Consider the following 20,869-nt stretch of genomic DNA (forward strand, 5'->3'; position numbering starts at 1 on the left):
TCTTAGTTCCCCAACCAGGGATTGAACCCGTGCCCCCCGCGCTGGAAATGCAGAGTCCTAACCACTGGACCACCAGGGAAGTCCCAGGCAGAAGATTTAAATAGCAATTTCTCCAAAGAAGACAGCCAGGGGCTTCCCTGGTGGCGCAGTGGTTGAGAGTCTGCCTGCCGATGCAGGGGACACGGGTTCGTGCCCCGGTCCGGGAAGATCCTACATGCCGCGGAGCGGCTGGGCGTGTGAGCCATGGCCGCTGAGCCTGTGCGTCCGGAGCCTGTGCTCCGCAACGGGAGAGGCCACAACAGTGAGGGGCCCACGTACCACAAAAAAAAAAAAAAAAAAAAAAAAAAAAAGAAGACGGCCAGATGGCCAAAAAGCACATGAAAAGATGCTCAACATCACTAATTATTAGAAAAATGCAAATCAAAACTACAATGAGGCATCACCTCATACTGGTCAGAATGGCCATCATCAAAAAGTCTACAAACAATAAATGATCGAGGAGGTGTGGAGAAAAAGCGAACACTCCTGCACTGTTGGTGGGAATGTAAATTGGTGCAGCCACTGTGGAAAACAGTATGGAGGTTCCTCAATAAACTAAAAATAGAATTACCATATAATCTAGCAATCTCACTCCCAAGCATATATCAAGGCAAAACTATAATTCAAAAAGATACATTCAGCCCTATGTTCATAGCAGCACTGTTCACAATAGGCAAGACATGGAAACAACCTAAATGACCATCAACAGATGAATGGATAAAGAAGATGTGGTACATATATACAACGGAATATTACTCAGCCATAAAAAAGAATGAAGTAATGCCATTTGCAGCAACATGGATGCAACTAGAGATTATCATACTAAGTGAAGTAAGTCAGAAAGAGAAAGACAAATATCGTATGATATCACTTATATGTGGAATCTAAAATATGACACAAATGAACCTATCTATGAAACAGAAACAGAATCAGGGACATAGAGAACAGACTGGTGGTTGCCTAGAAGGAGGGGGTGGGAGAGGGATGGATTGGGAGTTTGGGATTAGCAGCTACAAACTTGTATATATAGAATGGATAAACAATGAGGTCCTACTGTATAGCACAGGGAACTATATTCAATATCCTGTGATAAACCATAATGGCAAAGAATATGGAAAAGAATGTATACATATGTATAACTGAGTCACTTGCTGTACAGCAGTAATTAACACAACACTGTAAATCAACTATACTTCAATTAAAAAAATAAAAATAAATAAATTGGTATAACCACTATGGAGAACAGTATGGAGGTTCATTAAAAATGAAAAACAGAACTACCATGTGATCCAGCAATCCCACTCCTGGGTATGTATCCAGATAAAACCATAATTCAAAAAGATACATGCACCCCTGGGGCTTCCCTGGTGGCACAGTGGTTAAGAATCCGCCTGCCAATGCAGGGGACACGGGTTTGAGCCCTGGCCCGGGAAGATCCCACATGCCACAGAGCAACTAAGCCTGTGCGCCACAACTACTGAGCCTACGCTCTAGAGCCCACGAGCCACAACTACTGAAGCCTGGACACCTAGAGCTCCTGCTCTGCCACAAGAGAAGCCACCACAATGAGAAGCCCGCCACTGCAACGAAGAGTAGCCCCCACTCGCTGCAACTGGAGAAAGCCCGCGCGCAGCAACAAAGACACAACTCAGCCAAAAATCAATTCATTAATTTTTTTAAAAAAGAAAAGATACTTGCACCCCAATGTCCATTGCAGCACTTTTTACAATAGCCAAGACATAAAAGCAACCTAAATGTGCACAGGCAGAGGAATGGATAAAGAAGATGTGGTACATATATACAATGGAATATTACTCAACCATAAAAGAGAATGAAATAATGCCATTTGCAGCAACATGGATGGACCTAGCGATTATCATACTAAGTGAAGGAAGTCAGACAGAGAATGACAAACATCATATGATATTACTCATATGTGGAATCTAATTTTTAAAAATGATACAAATGAAGTTATTTACAAAACAGACTCACAGATTTTGAAAACAAACTTATGGTTACCAAAGGGGAAACGGGGAAGGGATAAATTAGGAGCTTGGGATTAACATAAACACACTACTATATATAAAATAGATAACCAATAAGGACCTACTGTATAGCACAGGGAAATCTACTCAGGATTCTATAACAACCTATATGGGAAAAGAATCTGGAAAAGAATGAGTATATGTGTAACTGAATCACTTTGCTGTACACCTGAAACTAACACAACATTGTAAATCAACTATACTTCAGTAAAATTTAAAAATTAATAAAAATAAAAATAGATCTCATTAAAGTGGAAAGAATCACCCTATGAATAATGTTACCATAAATATCATGCTAACAATTGAATTCCAATAAAGTATTTTAAATCTATTAAAAAAATAAAAAGTATATAACTATGATCATATTTGAGTAAAATGTACATGCATATTTATACGCACATATGCTTAGATATATTGCAAGGGCTTCATTAAAATATTTATATTTGTTATCTCCAGTAAAATATTAGGGTAGTAAAATTTTATTTCTAAGTTTTTAATTTTTGTGTTTTCAGTGTGGAAGAAGAAAACATCACGTGGTCAAAATTGCCTTTGGAAATCTCTTAAATCACTGAAAATACAATAAACACAAATGTTTTTACGAACCACACTTGACATTGAGAAAAACTTTCTCCTTGACCAAACCCTAGCCAGGCTTTTCTAAGCTGCTTCTCAGCTAAGCCTCAATCTTGGTATATAAAGATTTGAACAAAGACTAACAGTTTCTAACGGCTCAAAGCCATACCCCTCGGATGACCCTAGTTCTCTTAAAAGTGCCTACCTGAACATGCTCAAGGCTTCCAAAAAATTTACTGTTTGTTCCGATCGATACCTGGAGATAGGGCTCCTGTCTGGGTTTCACGTGGACCAACCCCTCTTACCACTTTTTGCTGATTTTCACTTCCCTTTCTCTATTGAGACCTTCCTTGTCCTATTCCCTCTTCTCCCTTTAAAAAGCCCAGTCACCTCTGTACAAATCAAAGTTGAATTCAGTTCACACTGGACTCTTTTTCCCTACTGCAATAATTACTAATCAAAATCTGTCCCTACCACTTTAACTAGTGTCTGACTTTATCTTGGACAACATAGTTTCTCAGTAAGTTTACTGCTTACTAGAAATCACTAATGAAACTATGAAATGGATAGATTTTTTATTCCCATTAACTGGTGAAGTTCTGTGTATCATCTTATGCGTTGATTCATTGTTTCCATGCTTCTGAGGAAGGTCAGGCATTCAACAGGACAACAAAATCATTGTTCAGCTGTGACAATTCAATTAGGGTTTTTTGAAACCCTTGAAAAGTAAAGGTTTTTCTTTCATCCTTGTCTAGTATTTTTTTTTTCCTGGGCAGAAATTAAAATTTTTTATGTGGTATTTCCCTCTACAAGAGAAATGGTTTTCCAGAATTCTGAAATCTCCCTTTTCATTTGAGCATATGGCGATGTGAAATTAGAGTCTTATGATAAGCTTGTTCCCCCCTTGCCCTCTCCCAATCCCCTGCCAGTTCACTCTTCAGCAACCACAGTGCTCTTTGTAAATTGCAAAACTGATCATGGCACTGCTTAAAACCCTTCAATTACTTCCCACTCCTCCTAAGAAAAAAAAATCCAAAGTATGCCTGCAAGGCACACTCTCTCCCTGTACTTCTCTGCACTCTGCTCATCACAGCTATCTTCTATTCCGAGAACACACCAAGCTCTTCCCATCCCCAGGACTTTGCACCAGATGTCATCCCACCTGAAATGCTGTTACCCTTTACAAGTTGTCAGCTTCTTATACTTCAGGTCTCAACTCCGAAGTCACCTACCCAGAGAGGCCTTGCCTCTTTTTATAATTTTTTTAAATTGAAGTACAGTTGATGTACTTTATTACATAAGTTACAGACAGGTGTACAATACAGTGATTCACAATTTTTAAAGGCTCCTCTCCATTTATAGTTGCTCTAAAATATTGGCTATATGAAGCCTTGTCTTTTAAAAAGGCCTGTCCCTCATGGAATGTATGGATTTTAATCCAATTTATCTTTCAGTAAAGGAATTTTGAGCCAAAAGGGAGGGGGGAAGGCCTGTCATCCCTTTCACTCAATATCGTTGCGCCTCCCAACATACTTTCAAGTTGAGTGCTTTACAGATATGCAAATAATTAAGATACGCAAATAATTAATTTGAATCATCTTAATTTTGTGCATATTTGTAAAGCACCCAACTTGAAAGTAAGCCTCTTGAGAGCAGGAATCTTGTGGTGGTGTGCTGCGAAATGTTTAACAGCCTTTCCAGAAACAGTCCTGATGGTAGCATTTGCCTGTGGCCACGGGGTAAAAACCACCACCGTGCTAATTTCAAGCTACAACGTGACATCAACTAGCTTGCAAAGTAATTTCCTGAAAATTTAACAATCAGTTTTCACAAGCCAGTGCAGGCCAGTTGCAGCACACCACTGGACCCTGGCCTGGCTTATTTACTGCTATAAATAAAGAGAACAATGTCAGGCACAGAATAAGCGTGCAATAAATACTGGTTGAATGTTGAACTGGGATAAATTCTTTTTTTTTTTTTTTTTGGCCGTGCCTCGCGGCATGCAGGGATCAAACCCCCGGCCCCTGCAGTGGAAGTGAGGAATTCCCTTATAAATTCTTGCTTCTACTCTATCAAATATAGATTGTAGCTTATGGAGTCCTTACTGGCATTCTAACTGCCAAACTGTGAAAGAGGCAGCTTGTAGAGAATTACCCTGAAAACAACCTGTCGAATGAGTCACCAAAATAAGTTCCTAAATGAAGGACAAAAGAAAGGAGGAGAAAGGGAAGTGGAGTGGGAAGGGAGAGGAGGAAGAAGAAGCATTAAGTGAAAGTAAAGTCAATTTCCTTGCTGATGGCCACACCTCTCATTGGTCCCCAGACCAATAGCATCAGATTCACTCTGGATTCCTGCTAAAACTGTGGGTGATGGTCCCATATACAGAATCAGAATCTCTGGGTGAAGTCCAGGAATCTTCACGGTATCAAGTTACCCTAGTAACTCTGATATGCACTGAAGCTTGAGAACCGCGTCCAAGGGTACACTGACTGATGAGCTCACGAGAGTGTCACCAAGCTCTCCTGTCTACCTGGAGCAGCCGGCCCCACTCCAAACCCAGGCAAATATTGTACGAGCAAACACAAAGCTTCCCAGATTCTAACTTCCCATCCTAAACCTGGTGAGGAAAGCAAAACATTCCAATTGCATAGTGATTGAAATCACTCAACTGGGCTTAAATATTTCTCAGTAACAGAAATACTCTTATTTGAATATTTACCATTTGGCCTTGATGCTGTTGGTCACCGTTATGGTTATTAGCTAACACTCATGAGGGCTTCCTACGTGTCAAATGCTGGGCTCAGTGCTTTGTATGTATTAATCTCACGTAATACTGAGAAGAAACCTACGTAGTGGGTGTTATCGTTTATCTTCATTTTACAGATGAGGGGGGCATAGAAAGTTGGGTGACGTCACTGAAGAGTTGAGAACTCCCCGAGAAGGATGCTAAGCAGAACAAAGCCCTCTGCCCCAGGAGACCTGGTCCTAGTTGAGATATTTCCTGGTCCACAAAGTCACCGAAAGCAGGGTGGCCTCAAAGATAAATGCCCACAAATACCCAGAGAAAATGTTCCAAGTGGTTGAGAACCAAGAGACTCTTCCTAATTAAAGCTTGGAGAATAAACGCTACCTCGTGACCATCCAGAAATAGGATCAATATTTTACTGCTGCCTTTCACCATTATGTTCTTTTCTGAACATGCTGAAATAATAAGTGCAAAAGAACTGTGAAAAGCACAACTGCAAGACCAAAACTGCCCTCATTTTTAATTAAGTAGGCAAAATATTCCCCAAATAGTTTTAATAAGGGTGGTAGCAAAATCCCATTAAATTGTAAGAAATACACGTTACAGTCTGTTTAGCCCATGCCAACCCCCTTTCTCTGAAGACTGCCCCTCCCAGGTTGCATTCGTCCGTAAGCCTGACTCTTGGCCACAACTGATTTAGCTCAACTAGGAACAATTGACCAGGCCTGACCAGTGAGATGCCAGAGAGAGCATCCTTCTGGGATGCAGAGAGTACTTTGGTGTCTTCCGGTGCCTGGAACTAAGGACAGATGTTTGGGATTTGCGGGGCGGCCATGTCCGTGGACAAGCATAGCACAGTGGTCTTGAGGGAGTACAGCCTGAATGCTCAGTGACCCTGGGCCCCAGATAGATGTGAGGAGGACAGAGCCTGGGTCCCTGACAGCCCTCACTGCCTGGATCAGGCCCACCCAGGGCCCAGCCTCACTCATGTCTTTGGCTGCAGCCAGCTCAGGGGGATTTCCATTTCTCGTGGCCAAAAGAGAAAGATCAGGGCAGAGGGGCAAGCTGTTTGACCCTCTGAGGAACCATGACCATGTGGGGCACCATATCCGCCTCTGTTTCTCTCCTGAAACAGGGCGCATCCAATGGTCCAGATCACCCCTGGATTTTCTCCCAGCCTGTGCCTGGTTCGTCCAAATGCTGGACTTAACCTGCCCAGGGCCACATCCGTGCACCCTGGTGCAGCCTCCCTGCACTTCTGGGCTGTTTTTCGATTGCACCCTTGACAGTGTCAGGGTTGGAGCTCACTGTTGTTCAGCTGCCCCAGCTCCTTGTGTCATCCATGTCTTTTGCATCCTCCCCCCAACAATGTCCAGCAAAATCTAAACCCTGCATGCAATGCAATACATGCTATTGACTGGAAGACTGGAAGCATCAATTTAGCCTCTTTTCCCAGCCAAATTAACCAGACAATGGGAAAACAACACCTCAAGGAAACTCAAGTAAAGAAATCCTTGGTTAAACCCTTAGCCTGAAGGGAGCCAGGTCCCTCTTTCCCCACCTCCCTTAGACATATCCTCCCTACAGAGACCCCTGGGCTGTACCTGGGACATAAATGGCGTCACCATTGCACCAATGCGACACGGGAGCCGCCGGTCCCCATCCCCAAGGCGCGCATCGTGGTGGGGGTAGACCTGGAGTGGAGAAGCGTAGAAAGCATCAGTTAGCTGAAACCCCTCTCTCCCAAGTCCTCCGCCCTTCCCTCCACAGGTCAGGCTTCGGTATATATCAAAGGCCAAATATTCTATATGGATATACAGGATATAGAAGATGTTCATTTTCTCAGGTACACAAGTTTACATTTTAACAATATCAGAAAATAAACACTTAGACATTATCCTTTAAGTGAGCAAATTCCAAAATAGGTGTTTAATATAATATTCCAAACGTAATTTTAGAAAGGTACTTGCAGTCCGACAGGTTTCCACTTTAGAGCTGTAAACATATAAAGGTGGTTCCACTGAACGGACAGAAAATACTCCCCAAGTAATAACAATCCAACCAAACCTTTAATACAGATACAGTGAAAGGAACTGACGAGAGTGCCACGCACACGCTACACCATTCACCATGTTTGTGTTGTAAGATCTTACGGCGCAGTCTACGTTCTTGCATTTATAGTAAAACCTCATTAATCTGTACTTCACTGATTCAGAGTTCTTAATAAATAAGCAAATAGTACTTAATAAAGAAGCTTTCAGGGAGACTATATGAAAGAATGCTTCTTTTAATTTTAGAAATTTTTCTCTTAACGCTATAAATACTGATCAGTTTTCATCAATTCACTGAAGCAAAGCACGTGGCCTCTTTACTTGGCCACATCGTGTTAGCCACCATCTGTCAAATGCAAAAAAAAAGACGCTTTCCTGCCCTGGGGGGCACTGCTATATTTATAAGAATGTCTGGGGGTGGAGTGCCTTTTCACAGAGACTTTTTCTTTTTCTAGAAAATGAGGCTAGTGGCTATTGAAAACAATGGATTCAGATACATACAGATCTTTGCTCGAATATCAATTATTTTTGACAATTCTAGGAGATGAAATAACAGAAGACAAGCAACTTCAGGTACACATCTTTTTTTTTTTTAAGCAATAAGTATCAGGGAAAAAATACTTAGGAATGACCCTTTAAATGAACACATCCCAAAATATGTTAAATTGAATATTTCAAATATAATTTTAGAGGCACACCACGATACACACAGACTTTTAAGTTCACAAATTCACAATAATTTTAGAAGATTGTTAATGGAACTAAATGAAATACTCCATATATGTCAAATGTGCCATAATTTCCTATTTTTATCTATGTGAGGGGAAAAGAATCTTTTTCTCTGTGGTTTTGATATGTCATCTGTATTCTAAACAGACTTCTATGTTTCCCAAGATGAAGATGAATGCAGCTATAGCAGTCCCTATAGCACCACTTTCTCTGGCTCAATGAAAGGCAAAACCAGTTAAAATACTAAGTTTCCAACTCAGATATTGCTTATTTCTAGGAATATTTGCTCTTTAAAGTGGTGGTTTCTGAGAAGCTCCTCAGAAGTAATGTATTAAGTAGATATAGTAATTCAATAAATTAAGAATAAATTACTATTATATTCGAATTTAAGCTACCTACAACAAACAACAGAGTGGGATGTGATCTTTCAAAAGAATAAAGGTGAAAAATACTTTCTAATTTTAAAAGGGAGAAATAGGGTGTTTTACATTTTATCAGCAACATGCAGGTACCGGGCCCTACCCCTATTTCTTCGGGAAGCATGGGATGAGGGCAAGAGTTGTTTTTTACATGGATGCAGTTTAGTGAGAAAGGGAGAAGGTCCCATCTTTCTTCTCAGAGACTGGCTTTCACTAGACCCCATGGGGCAGGAGAAAGGCCACATCATATCTTCTGGTGTCATTTTAATAGGATGTTTTTAGAAAATCATCAGAAGTCAACAGAAGCCAGGGATGCGTGATCTATAGACAAACACCTGCTCCAAGTAGCTCACCTCGCACACCTCGATGGAACCAACCCCTTCCCCAAAACTAACCTCAGCGGTGTAAATATAGATGCTGTTGAAGTTGGACGCCACCAAAGCCCTCAGCATGAAGAGGAAGCCGATGGGGCTGGCACTAGGGAACCAGAGCGAGACGTTACCACAGGCGACACGGAGGGCCTTCCGGGGCCCCGATCCCAGGACATTACAGACGCCAACACACATCCCTGAAGACCAGGTCCCGAGGGAGGGGCTGCTCCTCAGCTGGCCTGACTGTGGGGTCCGAAAGCAAAAGCCGGACTCAATCCTTCAATCCTGTCCCCCGAGAGTGTGCCATTCCAGCCCAGCCCCCCAAGATGAGCACACCTCTGCCACCACCCTTGGAAAATGGTACAGACAGTTTGCAGAATAAGCCATATATATTATAAATGAGGCCCACTGTAGGGTCACAAACTCAGAGCGCAATGAATTTTCCCACCACAGGTATGCTGTCTACATCCCTATCTTGACAACGGTGCAGAGCATTTGGTAACAACCAGAGCCTCCATTCTCCAGGAAGCTTTGTATAAAGATCCTAAATATCTCGGCAAGTGAACTGAATACTCCCACGCTGGTACCCATGTCCTGTGAGCGCTGAAGATGGACCTGCTCAGGAGAAGAGGGGAGGGGCAGGTACCAGGGGCTTGTTTGATCGTTCTAGTCAAACAAGCAGCCTGTACTCTACTCTCTTGGTGAAAGGGACTTGCCCCTAACCTCCACTGAAGGCCATGGGTCAGGAGACCTCATTTTAAAACCACTGCACAAAACTAGAGTGCTTTAAAGCAAACACAAAGCAAATACCTTGAAGTGCAAATATTGAGGAGAAGGACGAACAAAGCTGTGCATCCCACGGTAATAGAAGGGCTCAGCCGTCTTCCCAGGAAATTAAGGCCCAGGATAGTTAAAGGATTCACTAGGAAAAAAATGACAAAGGCAATTTTCAGAACCTTGAAAGCAAATGGCATGTATTAACGATGGCCTGGATTCCTCCCTCTCATTTCGGAAAGAAGCAACTTAATCCAAACGTCATGCGTATTCCAGCCAAGACCCAGTCACACTGTCATCGGCTTCATGACTCCTTCAATATGCTTTTCCCGCAGGGATCCGAGAACGACAAGCACTGGAGTATATGGAGGACATTTTACCCCCAGGATGCTTATTACAGCACGCAGGTCTATTGTAAACCGCCAACTTGCTAGACCTATATTTTAAATGTTTTATACTCTTTTTCAAATTCAAGGTGCCATTGATTTTTAAGTACCATTACTTTATGTCTATTAAAGCAGAAACAGTGCTTCCAACTGAAATCTAACATGCCATTGTGAGACACATCCCAGTTTCAGAGACGTTACGATGTAAGGGAATGCACGTTAGAACTGATACATGCGCTAATTCAAAGCTCCACTCCTCCAGACTTCTCCCCACACGGATCCGCACTGCAGACACCTCAGCATGATTTGGGGACTCGTCCATTTCTACCAGGCAGCAGTCAAGTGGATGACAGGTCACTCTTCTCTCCTCTGAGACTCTGAGTTGCACGTCCCCCACCCAAAACAGAAAGCCACCCAATAGAGAGATACTTACGAGCAGTTTCGCCAATAGTGCTGATAATCATGGTCTGGTAGTCGGAAACACCTGGCAGCGGCAGGGGCTCTGGCTCTCCTCCGAGACCCCTACGGTCACCACCGCCTCACACTCCGACCGCGAGCCACAGGCCAGGTCCCGCTCCGGCAGCTCTGCACTGGCCAGCATGACCCCGTCGTAGGCGAAAGAGATGCCCAGCCTGGAAGCAAGAAAAGATGGACATTAGGAAAGGCTGTCACCAGGCCTGAAGGAGGGGTAGCACCGTGAGAGGTGGGGAGAAGCGGGGAGAGCTTCTCAGGTGGAAGGCACAGTGTAGGGAGGGGAGGGGAGTGGAAAGTGGGGACACGTTTCAAGGGGATACTAGGGGGTGCCCTTCAGCGGAGGCTGTACGGTGGGAAATGCATTTGCAAGAAAAAACAGGATGGAACTAGATGGGGGAGGACCCCTCAGGCCAGAAAGAAGTTTTGTAAGAGGCAGAACAGAACTAACACTGCGTTGAAACTGTCTCCCTCATTCTACAGCTTATGTACTGTAGCCCTGACCATAAAGAGTTAAATATTAGAGAAACGTGGCTTGTGCCCAAACAGCTCATTAAGTTCCCTGAAGCAAGTTCCCATCCCAGGTGGTCCTGGGTTAGTTATGGCTACTACTTGTAGATAAGTTCGTTTTCAGCTAGCAAATAAGCAGAGATAAGTGCGGTAAAGTAAAAATAACTGCTCACGACTCGAAGTTTTGCAGCAGCCTTGTGATGCAGCCTTGTGAGCAAGCAGAACAGAGAAATGTTATGCTTCCCTTGAAGGCCAGGTGGCTCCAGGAAGTCTGCAGCCCACCTTTAATCCTGAACCCTCCGACTTCCCCTTTTCCCTTAGCATAAAAGCAGCCTGAATTCTCTTCCAAGTTAAGATGGTTCTCTAAGAGTTTAGTCCAGGGCTTCCCTGGTGGCGCAGTGGTTGGGAGTCCGCCTGCCGATGCAGGGGACACGGGTTCGTGCCCCGATCCGGGAAGTTCCCACATACCGCGGAGCGGCTGGGCCCGTGAGCCATGGCGGCTGGGCCTGCGCGTCTGGAGCCTGTGCTCCGCAACGGGAGAGGCCGCAACAGTGAGAGGCCAGCGTACCGCAAAAAAGAGTTTAGTCCACCATCTTCTCCGTCTGCTGGCTTTCCGAATAAAGTCGATATTACTCGCCCCAACACACTGTCTCTTCTTGGCCTGCCATGCGGCAAGCAGGAGGAGCTTAGACTCCGCAACAGTTTGTTTTCTGCAGCTGCTGCCACAAGTTAGCACAAACTTAGCGCTTCAGCACAGTGAGTATCTCACAGTTCTGGAGGTCAGCCGTTCAGCAGCTCTGGCTGACTTCTCTGCGCGGAGTCTCACGTGGCAGAAATGACGGTACAGGCAGGGCTGCTCCACTTTCTGGGGAAGCATCAAGCTCACCCAGACGGTTGGCAGAATCCAGCTGCACGGGGTGTAGGACTCGTGTCCATTTCCTTGCTGGCTGTTGACCAGTGGTTTTCAGCTCCTGCAGGCTTCCTTCATTCCTTGTCTGTGAAGCCAGCAACAGCAGGTCGCGTCCTTCTCAAGCACTGAAGCGCTCCTTCGACCTCACCTCGCGCTTTCTCTTCTGCTGCATCTCTGATTCCAGCTGGAGAAATTTCTCTACTTTTAAAGACTCAAGCAGTAATATTGAGCTCACCTGCCTAATTCAGGATACTCTGCCTATTTTGAGGCTCATAACCTTAATTACATCTACAGTCCCTTCACATCTACATCCAAATTAGTGTTTGATTGAATCCCCAGGTGTTGGAACTCTTGGGCATCATCTTTAGAATTCTGCCTTTCGGACGCCATGAAGCTATGGAAGGTTTTTGCTTTTGCTTGATGTTTTCTTACTATTTTTGTTCTATTCTTTAATAGATATTTTTATTGAGATATAAACATAACATACAGAAAAGTTCCTATATCGAAGTCAAGAAAAAGATATCAGGAGAATTCGCTGGCAGTCCAGTGGTTAAGACCCTGCGTTTTCAATACCGAGGGCCCGGGTTCGATCCTGGGCCAGGGAACTAAGATCCCACAAGCTGTGTGGCCAAAAAAAAGAAAAAGAATATCAGCCTCCCAGAAGCCCCCCTCATGCCTCTCATTTTTATAAATGGTTGTAAAAGACACAGGTCACGTGTAAAAGACAGATGGGGACAATCAAGGAAAATCACATGTGATCTGCATAGTGGATGATGTTAAAGTGATGATTGTTAACCTCACTGGTGTGATTTTAGGATTGGAATCATCTAAGAAAATGTCCTCAAGTAGTTGAGACTCTTAATGAAGTATCTGGGGATGAAATGGCATGAAGTCTAGGGCCTGCCTGAAAATACTTCGGAACAGAAAAAAACAGCTGAAGTAAATATGGGTAGATATCAGTGATTGTCAGATCTGAGCAATGAGTAAATCAGGGTTCATCAATGGTATTTCATGTGCATTTATAAATTCTCATAATGAAACATTTAAGAGGAAGACAATATCTCTCCTTGTTATTAAGGTAGCTTTAATATTTTTTTTGTTTAATTTCCAAATATGAAGTATATTTTTTTTCGGCCACACCACGCAGCTTGCGGGATCTCAGTTCCCCAACCAGGGACTGAACCCAGGCCACGGCAGTGCAAGCGCTGAGTCCTAACCACTAGTCCACCGGGGAACTCCCCAAATATTAAGAGTATTTTAAAAATTAAAGAGTCTCAAGAGGAGACGCCAACCTATTTTTAGTGATTATATCTGGGAAAGGCAGACAACCTGTTCCCTGAATTCAAACACTATAGATTAGCTTCTACTGTCTTGAATCTTTATATAAATGGAAGCACATAATAGGTATTTTGTGTGTCTGACTTTCTTTGCTCATTATTACATTTGTAAGGTTCAGCCATGTTGAGCGCAGAGCACCAGTTTTCTCATTTTTATTACTATGTAGTATTCTATTTTATGAATATAACAGAATCTATCCATTATACCTGTTGATGGGCATGTGGGTGGTTCGTAGTTGGAGCTGTTACAGATAATATAATGCTATTTTATTTTACTAGGCATTTCTGTGGGGTAGAAATCTAGGAGTAGAATTGCTGAGCCATAGGCTATGCACACTTCCAACTGTAATAGAAACCTCTAAACAGTTTTCCAAAGTGGTTGTACTAATTTGAATGCCAATCAGGAGCGCAGGAAAATTCCAGTTACTTTACATCCTTCCCAACATGGTCAGTCTTTTTAATTTCATTTTTTATTTTTTTTAAGGTTATCTTTTCAAACTTTTTTTTTTTAATTTATTTTTGGCTGTGTTGGGTCTTTGTTGCTGCATGCGGGCTTTCCCTAGCTGCAGCGAGCGGGGGCTACTCTTCGTTGCAGAACACGGGCTCTAAGTGTGCAGACTTCAGGAGCTGTCACATGCAGGCTCAGCAGTTGTGGCTCGCGGGCTCTAGAGCACAGGCTCAGTAGTTGTGTCGCACGGGCTTAGCTGTTCCTCGGCATGTGGGATCTTCCCAGACCAGGGAGAAGACCCATGTCCCGTGCATTGGCAGGCAGATTCTTAACCACTGCACCCCCAGCGAAGTCCCCAGTCTTTTTAATTTAAGCCATTTGGGTGGATTTGTAATGGTGTCTCATTTGGTTTTAATTTGCATTTCCCTGGTGACTTTAAGGTTGAACATGTTTTCATATGTTTATTTGATACACATTTTTGGTCAAGTGCCTGTTCAAGTCTTTTGCCTATTTCTCTACTGGGTTGTGTATGTTTTTCTTGTTGAAAAAAAATTATATAATAGAAATATATATTAATAGTATATAGAACATGTATATATAGTTTGTTGGACATATATATTGGAAATTTCTTCTCTCAGTTGGTGGCTTGCCTTTCAGGCTCTTCATGATTTCTCAGGACACAGAGTTCCTAACTTAATGTAGGCAAACTCATCAATCTTTTCCTTTAAAGTTAGCACTTTTTGTGTCCTGTTTAGAAAATCTTTGCTTACTCAATGTCATGGCTGCATAGAGAGGACCACTGAGTCTATTCCTTTGAATTTGATTATCAGTGACCTCAAAGGATCAGTTCCTGGAATGTGGTGAGGGAAGAGACCAGGCTGCAAAAGGTTAGTACAGAGCTCATACACTCAGATGAAAAATTTAAAAACTGTTTGTAGATGATTTGAATATTTTTTCTTTCTCTTTCTTTTTATATTGTTATTTTATATCTATTTTTTGGTTGGTGGCAGAAAGATAAAGCATTGCTGGTATCTGCCTTGTGTTTTCTCCCCAGAGCACTCAGAGGGGATTTACTTCAATGGGCTTTCTCGCACTGAAATGCTTGTTTATTTAAACCTAGCTTTGAAATAATACCATTCTTACCATATGACCCAGATCTGTAATGTGGTCCGTAAATATTTAGCATCCAATAGGTCTGTAAATCTTCCTCTTTTTTCCTGGGGTAGTGAAAGGGGGAGACAGAATAGATTTAGTGGGTTAAGGACAGGCAAAGGTGACTCTAATATTTTAGATCACAGAAAACAAGAACAACATGGGAATGTGGTAGGGTGAGATAGCCACTCAGCTCCCCGGATACCCCTCACATAAATACTGTTTTTAACACATTCATCTCAGCCAATCAGTCTTTGCATACTTTTTGTTATCATTGTCAAGTACCAAAACTCATTGAATTTAAGATTCTAACCCTTTCACTCTTCCTCTTCTCACCAGTGCTGGCGAGAGGTGGGGTGGAGAAAATAGGAGTATACATGAAAAGCAACTATAAAACTGATGGGAGAATCTTTTAACATGAAGATGAAAAAACCTAACATTAAAAAAGAGTGTGAGGGGCTTCCCTGGTGGCGCAGTGGTTGAGAGTCCGCCTGCTGATGCAGGGGACACAAGTTCGTGCCCGGGTCCGGGAAGATCCCACATGCCGCGGAGCGGCTGGGCCCATGAGCCATGGCCTCTGAGCCTGCGCGTCCGGAGCCTGTGCTCCGCAACGGGAGAGGCCACAACAGTGAGGCCTGCGTACCGCAAATAAATAAATAAATAAATAAAAAAGAGTGTGAGGCTTGTGCAAAAAAACAAGCAGCCTGAATTTGAAAAGAGGATCAGTGCCTAATTTCTGTGTCGTTAGGGTAATTTGTAAAAGTTCTTGTCCATAGTCAGTGCCTATTAAGTATGTTTGGATCAAAATAAATAAGGATGGGTTATAGATGATTGGGCAGTAATGGATTTTTATGTAAAGCCAGGAATGCTTGGGGGCTGGAGGAGGTGCTCAGTTGAAAACCAACTATTCTTTTCTCACAAATTGACCTGGGATTACAGGCCCCCTCTAGGGAGTCCAGAAGTGTGGTCTGGGAGTCCTGGATTTTATTGTCACCGAAAGAGCTTGCAGAGAACTTAGAGGTGTTTTGCCCCATACACCCCCCCGCCCTCGACTTTCAGGCTCAGTTCCTGGATTTCATTGTGGGTGGACTTGAGCAACTGACATTCCACTTTCATCTGCTTTACGTATCAGGGCTCTGGTTACTCATCTTTGGAAAACCTCTGATCTAGCCCTATCCTCCCATTTTCCAACACAGAATATATGGCCCAGAGTGGGTAAGTGACCTGCCCAAGATCACACAGCCGTTTGGAGGCAGAGCCAGTCTGGACTCCCAGTTTCCCGTGCACCAGTCCTGAGTCCTGCCCATCTGTCTCTCTGCCATGTCCCCTGGGTTTAGATGTGACTGTGGTCCCCTCACCGCCCCAAGTGTCATTGGAGAGTCATGTCATTATAAAATATATACCTTTTATCCTAATAAGTCATTTGGTTCTGAACCTTTGGCTGCAATCCATATGGGTGGACTTATTCACCTCCTGCATGGTGTGACCTGTCCTCAGACAGCCCCCAAAGCCTTTCATCTCAGCGTCTTGGGAGTGAAGCTGCAGAGGCTCCGCTGCCCACAGCATCTTGCCCAGCCTCCTCTGCATGGCACTCTGACGGCCACCAATGGACCAAACTCACTGTGCATTCCCACCTTTGGCCTCACACTGTTCCTCCTGCCATCAGTGGCCTTCTTCCTCCCCTGAGGCTGCCTCTCCTTTCAGTGCGCAGTGACTGCCCCCCTTCTCTCTGGGGGTGGCTCCCACCAGCTTATGGTCACCTCTCTGCTCGGATCCTACACACTCTGCTGCCTGGGCCACTCACCTGGTTCTAAGCATCGGGGCTCTGTTTTGTGACTGATTCTTTCCTACGTGCGTCTCATCTCTCTAACCAGATTTAAGAGCCCTGAAGGCAGGGTCTCCTGTTTATAGCTCTGTATCCACAGGGCCTTGCTCTATAGACCACCGTGGAGAAGAACAAGATCATCTAATGGGCATGATGGATGGAGGCAGCAAGCTGAAGTCAAGAGAAGTAAAGTGGGAGGAAGAAGGGAGGAGGAGAAAGGGGCAGGATGTACAGTGTACAGGAGGAGGGAGGAAGGAGAATGTCGAGGGACGGCTGAGCATATAGAGAGGCTGGAGGAGGGAGGGCTGTTCTTATGAGAATTGTGTTGCTCCAAATTCATATGTTGAAGTCCTAACCCTCAGAGTGGGGCTGTATTTGGAGATAGGGTCTTTAAAGAGGTCACTGGGGAATTCCCTGGTGGCCCAGTGGTTAGGACTTGGCGCTCTCACTGCCGGGGCCCGGGTTGGATCCCTGGTCGGGAAGATTAAGATCCTGCAAGCTGCGTGGTGCAGCCAGAAAAAAGACAAAAGAGAGAAGTAACTGAGCTAAAATGAGGTCATTAGGGTGGACTGTAAGCCAATTATGACTGATGTTCTTATGAAAAGAGGAGACTAAAACACAGACACACACACAGGGAAGACGATGTGAAGACACAGGGAGAAGATGGACATCTAAAAGGCAAGGGAAGGGACCGCAGAAGAAGTCAGCTCTGTAACACCTTGACCTTGGATTTCTAGCCTCCAGAATTGGGAGAAAATTAATCTCTGTTGTTTAAGCCACCCAGTGTGTGCTATTTTGTTATGGCAGCCCAGGCGAACTAATACACAGTGGCAGAGGGAAGGTGGGGGATCAGGGATGGGGGATAGGAGGGTGGAGAGGGAGGGAAAAGGAGGAGGAAAAAAGGAAAGAGGAGAGAAGTAACCTCGGTGCTCTTCAGTCCTGGAACAACTACTGGGTTCAAAGTAAAAAATACACATCAAAAATGGTTGGAATTGGACGCTCATGATCATTCAACTGTCCATGGTTTTGAGTTAATTGTCTCTGCTAAGATTTTTTTCTCTCTCTGCAACCAAGTTTATTTTTTATATATTGACAATCAAAATTTCATAGCCACTTAAAGATTATGTGCCAGTCTCTTCAAAGCATAATCGCTTCCTTCATTTAATCATTGTTGCCTAGCAACTAATTAGTCTTCCCACCATGCTTTGCAAGATAAGATGTAACTGTCAGTATCTTGGTAGGAAGGTGGGGGTTATCTGATACTGCCTACTAGTAGGGTCCTGACCTCTGAACCACAAGGGCTTATTTCCAAATTCCAGAAAATAAATTAGAATAACAGAATCATCCTTAATTCTTTGGAAGAAAGCTTGAGTTTTTTGGCCACACCACAGAGCACACGGGATCTTAGTTTCCCAGTCAGGGATTGAACACGTGCCCCCTGCAGTGGAAGCACAGAATCCTAATCACTGGACCGCCAGGGAGCTTCCCAAAAGTTTGAGTTTCTTATTTCCCAATTAGGTTTTGAGGCATGTGTAATAATTAGGGGAAACACTCCACAAAGCGAAGTGAGAATACTTCACCAAACTACAATTGTGAGTGTGGGGATGTTTGGGACATTTAATCCTCATTTTTGCATTATTATTGAGCACACTCTATCTCACACTTAACACGTCCAGCAGCAGGCCAGGTGGCAGTGGGATTACAATGTTTTTGTCATCGGTGATGTCCTGGGAAACCAGTCAGAAACACCCAGAAAAGCCTACCTCTCACTTGTGGGTAGGACACTTGAGAATTGTACATTTGGACATCACCTGTCCTGCTGTTGCCACATAATCCCTGACAGAGTCAGATTTGGGGAGGTGGGTGGGAAGAGCTACTGCCGCTCTGGACCTGGCTCAGGCATGGAGCGAGAGCTGGGTCAAGAAGAGCCTCTACCATAAAGTGGCACAGCCGCTATGGAAAACAGTACGGCTGTTCCTCAGAAGATTAAACACAGAACTGCTGTGCGATCCAGCAATCCCACCTCTGGGTAAATATCCAGAGGAAATGAAAACAGGATCTCAAAGAGATCTTCACGCCCACTTCACTTCAAAGTTGTTCTAGAAAAATAGCACTGAGAAAATAGCTTGGAAGATTCTCAAAAAGAACTTTTACAACGGGTAGGTACCTTACTAAATATGAAAATTGTATTATAAAATACTATAATTAAGAGGGCTATATTAGACCAACAATTAACCTGTATCCTTTTCCCAAAAATATAAAATGCTCTATTTATTATATAATAAATCTCATATATATTTGAATCTACAAACCTATTAGAACATAATATTCAACAATAGATTCAAATATATAGAGGGTGGATTATTCAGGAAAACATTAACCCAAACTAGTTCTGACATATTAGTATGAAAGAAAATAAAATTTAAGGCCCAAAGCATTATAAAGAAATATTTCAGGTAGTCAGATCACTCCACACACTGAATAAGTCAATCTTATGCTAGGATGCAGCAAGATAGCCTCAAACTATATGGAGTAAACTGTCAGGCCTATAAGGAGAAACTAACAAAACCATCGTCTTATTGAAAAACTGTTAGCTGAACCTGGCAAAAGCTAGAACAGGTATCAGATATTTACACGGCATAATTATACTGAATATAACAATATATATGCTTAATGAGAACACATGTTCTTCTTAAGCACACATGGAATATTAATAAAAAGTCACTATGTAGAGAACAAAAGAAGTCTCAATAAATTCCAAATAATTGATAACAGGCTCTGGTCCAAATGCAATTAAATTAGAAACAAAGAATTAACAAATCATTAACAAATAAGTCATTGGTTAAAGAGAAACTCATAGCAGTTACAAAATAGAAATAAAATTACTCTGTAACAGAACTTGCTGAATGCAACTAAATGGTTTATCAAAAATCAAAAAGACTGAAAATAAATGAGCTAAATACTGAACTCAAGAAGCTAGAAGAACATAAAAAGCCAAAGAAGTAAACAAAATAAGGGGCAGAAATTAATGAGACCACCAAAACAACCAATAAAGAGAAAAGCAACAGAAACAAAACAGCCCTCATTCTTTGAAGTTTAATAAAACAGACAAGCCTCTAGTAAGAGGACCACAGAAAAAAGAAGGCACAAATAAACAATACTCAAAGTGAAAGAGAAGACATACACAGTAGATACTTGAAACAAAAGGGAACACTGGGGATAACTTTATACCAATAAATTGGAAAACCCAGATGAACTGGGCAATTTTCTAAAATATATATTACCAAAGTTGACTCAATCAAGAGTATTAAACTAAGTAGGCATTAACATTTACACAAACTGAATGATAGTTTTAGAACTCCTCTTTCTGATACCCCCCAATTATTCTGTTACCACTCACCTTAAAATAAATATTAGGGATAAACTACTTTACAGATAAGTTTTACCAAACATTCCAAGAGGTTAATTCCTATCTCACATACACTGTCTTGGAGATCACAGGACAGTGCTGGAAAGCTCTTCCAGGAGCCTGTGACTGACCTGCCTGCAGATGAGTGAAGTGGGTGGTCTGGGCTGGTGTGAGAAATGATTGCACATTGACCTTGACAGTCCTGGAAGCAACAGAATTTAAATGCCAAATTTTATTTTAAAAAATAATAAGGTTTATATGTTTGATATCAATAAGACAAGGCCAATACAAGGAACATAAAATTATAAAACAATCTCTCCCCTATAAACAGTGGGGCTAAATCACGTGACTAGCTCTGCAAGGTGTTATTATTTCCATTTCATTGATGAGAAAAGTGATGGTAGGCAGTCAGAATGGCCATCATTAAAAAGTCTACAAATAGTAAATGCTGGAGAGGGTGTGGAGAAAAGGGAACCCTCTTATACTGTTGATGGGAATGTAAATTGATGCAGCCAATAAGGAGAATAGTTTGTAGGTTCCTCAAAAAACTAAAAATAGAGTTGCCATATAATCCAACAATCCCACTCCTGGGCACATACCCAGACAAAACCATAATTCAGAAAGATACATGCACCCCAGTGTTCATTGCAGCACTATTCACAATAGCCAAGACA

General features: G+C 42.8%; 1 protein-coding gene across 1 annotated transcript in view; it reads right to left on the reverse strand.

Annotated features, from left to right (window-relative positions):
* Positions 1-20,869, reverse strand: part of SVOPL (SVOP like) — a 61,125-nt gene that overhangs the window by 24,600 nt on the left and 15,656 nt on the right. Inside the window, 7 exon segments of the mRNA XM_067745606.1 lie at positions 7,008-7,048; positions 7,051-7,094; positions 8,996-9,079; positions 9,784-9,895; positions 10,567-10,611; positions 10,614-10,765; positions 14,953-15,026. Of these exon segments, the coding sequence (XP_067601707.1) occupies positions 7,008-7,048; positions 7,051-7,094; positions 8,996-9,079; positions 9,784-9,895; positions 10,567-10,611; positions 10,614-10,765; positions 14,953-15,026 (552 nt within the window).

The sequence above is a fragment of the Pseudorca crassidens genome, chromosome 8 (genome assembly GCF_039906515.1).
Source record: "Pseudorca crassidens isolate mPseCra1 chromosome 8, mPseCra1.hap1, whole genome shotgun sequence".
Taxonomy (NCBI): domain Eukaryota; kingdom Metazoa; phylum Chordata; class Mammalia; order Artiodactyla; family Delphinidae; genus Pseudorca; species Pseudorca crassidens.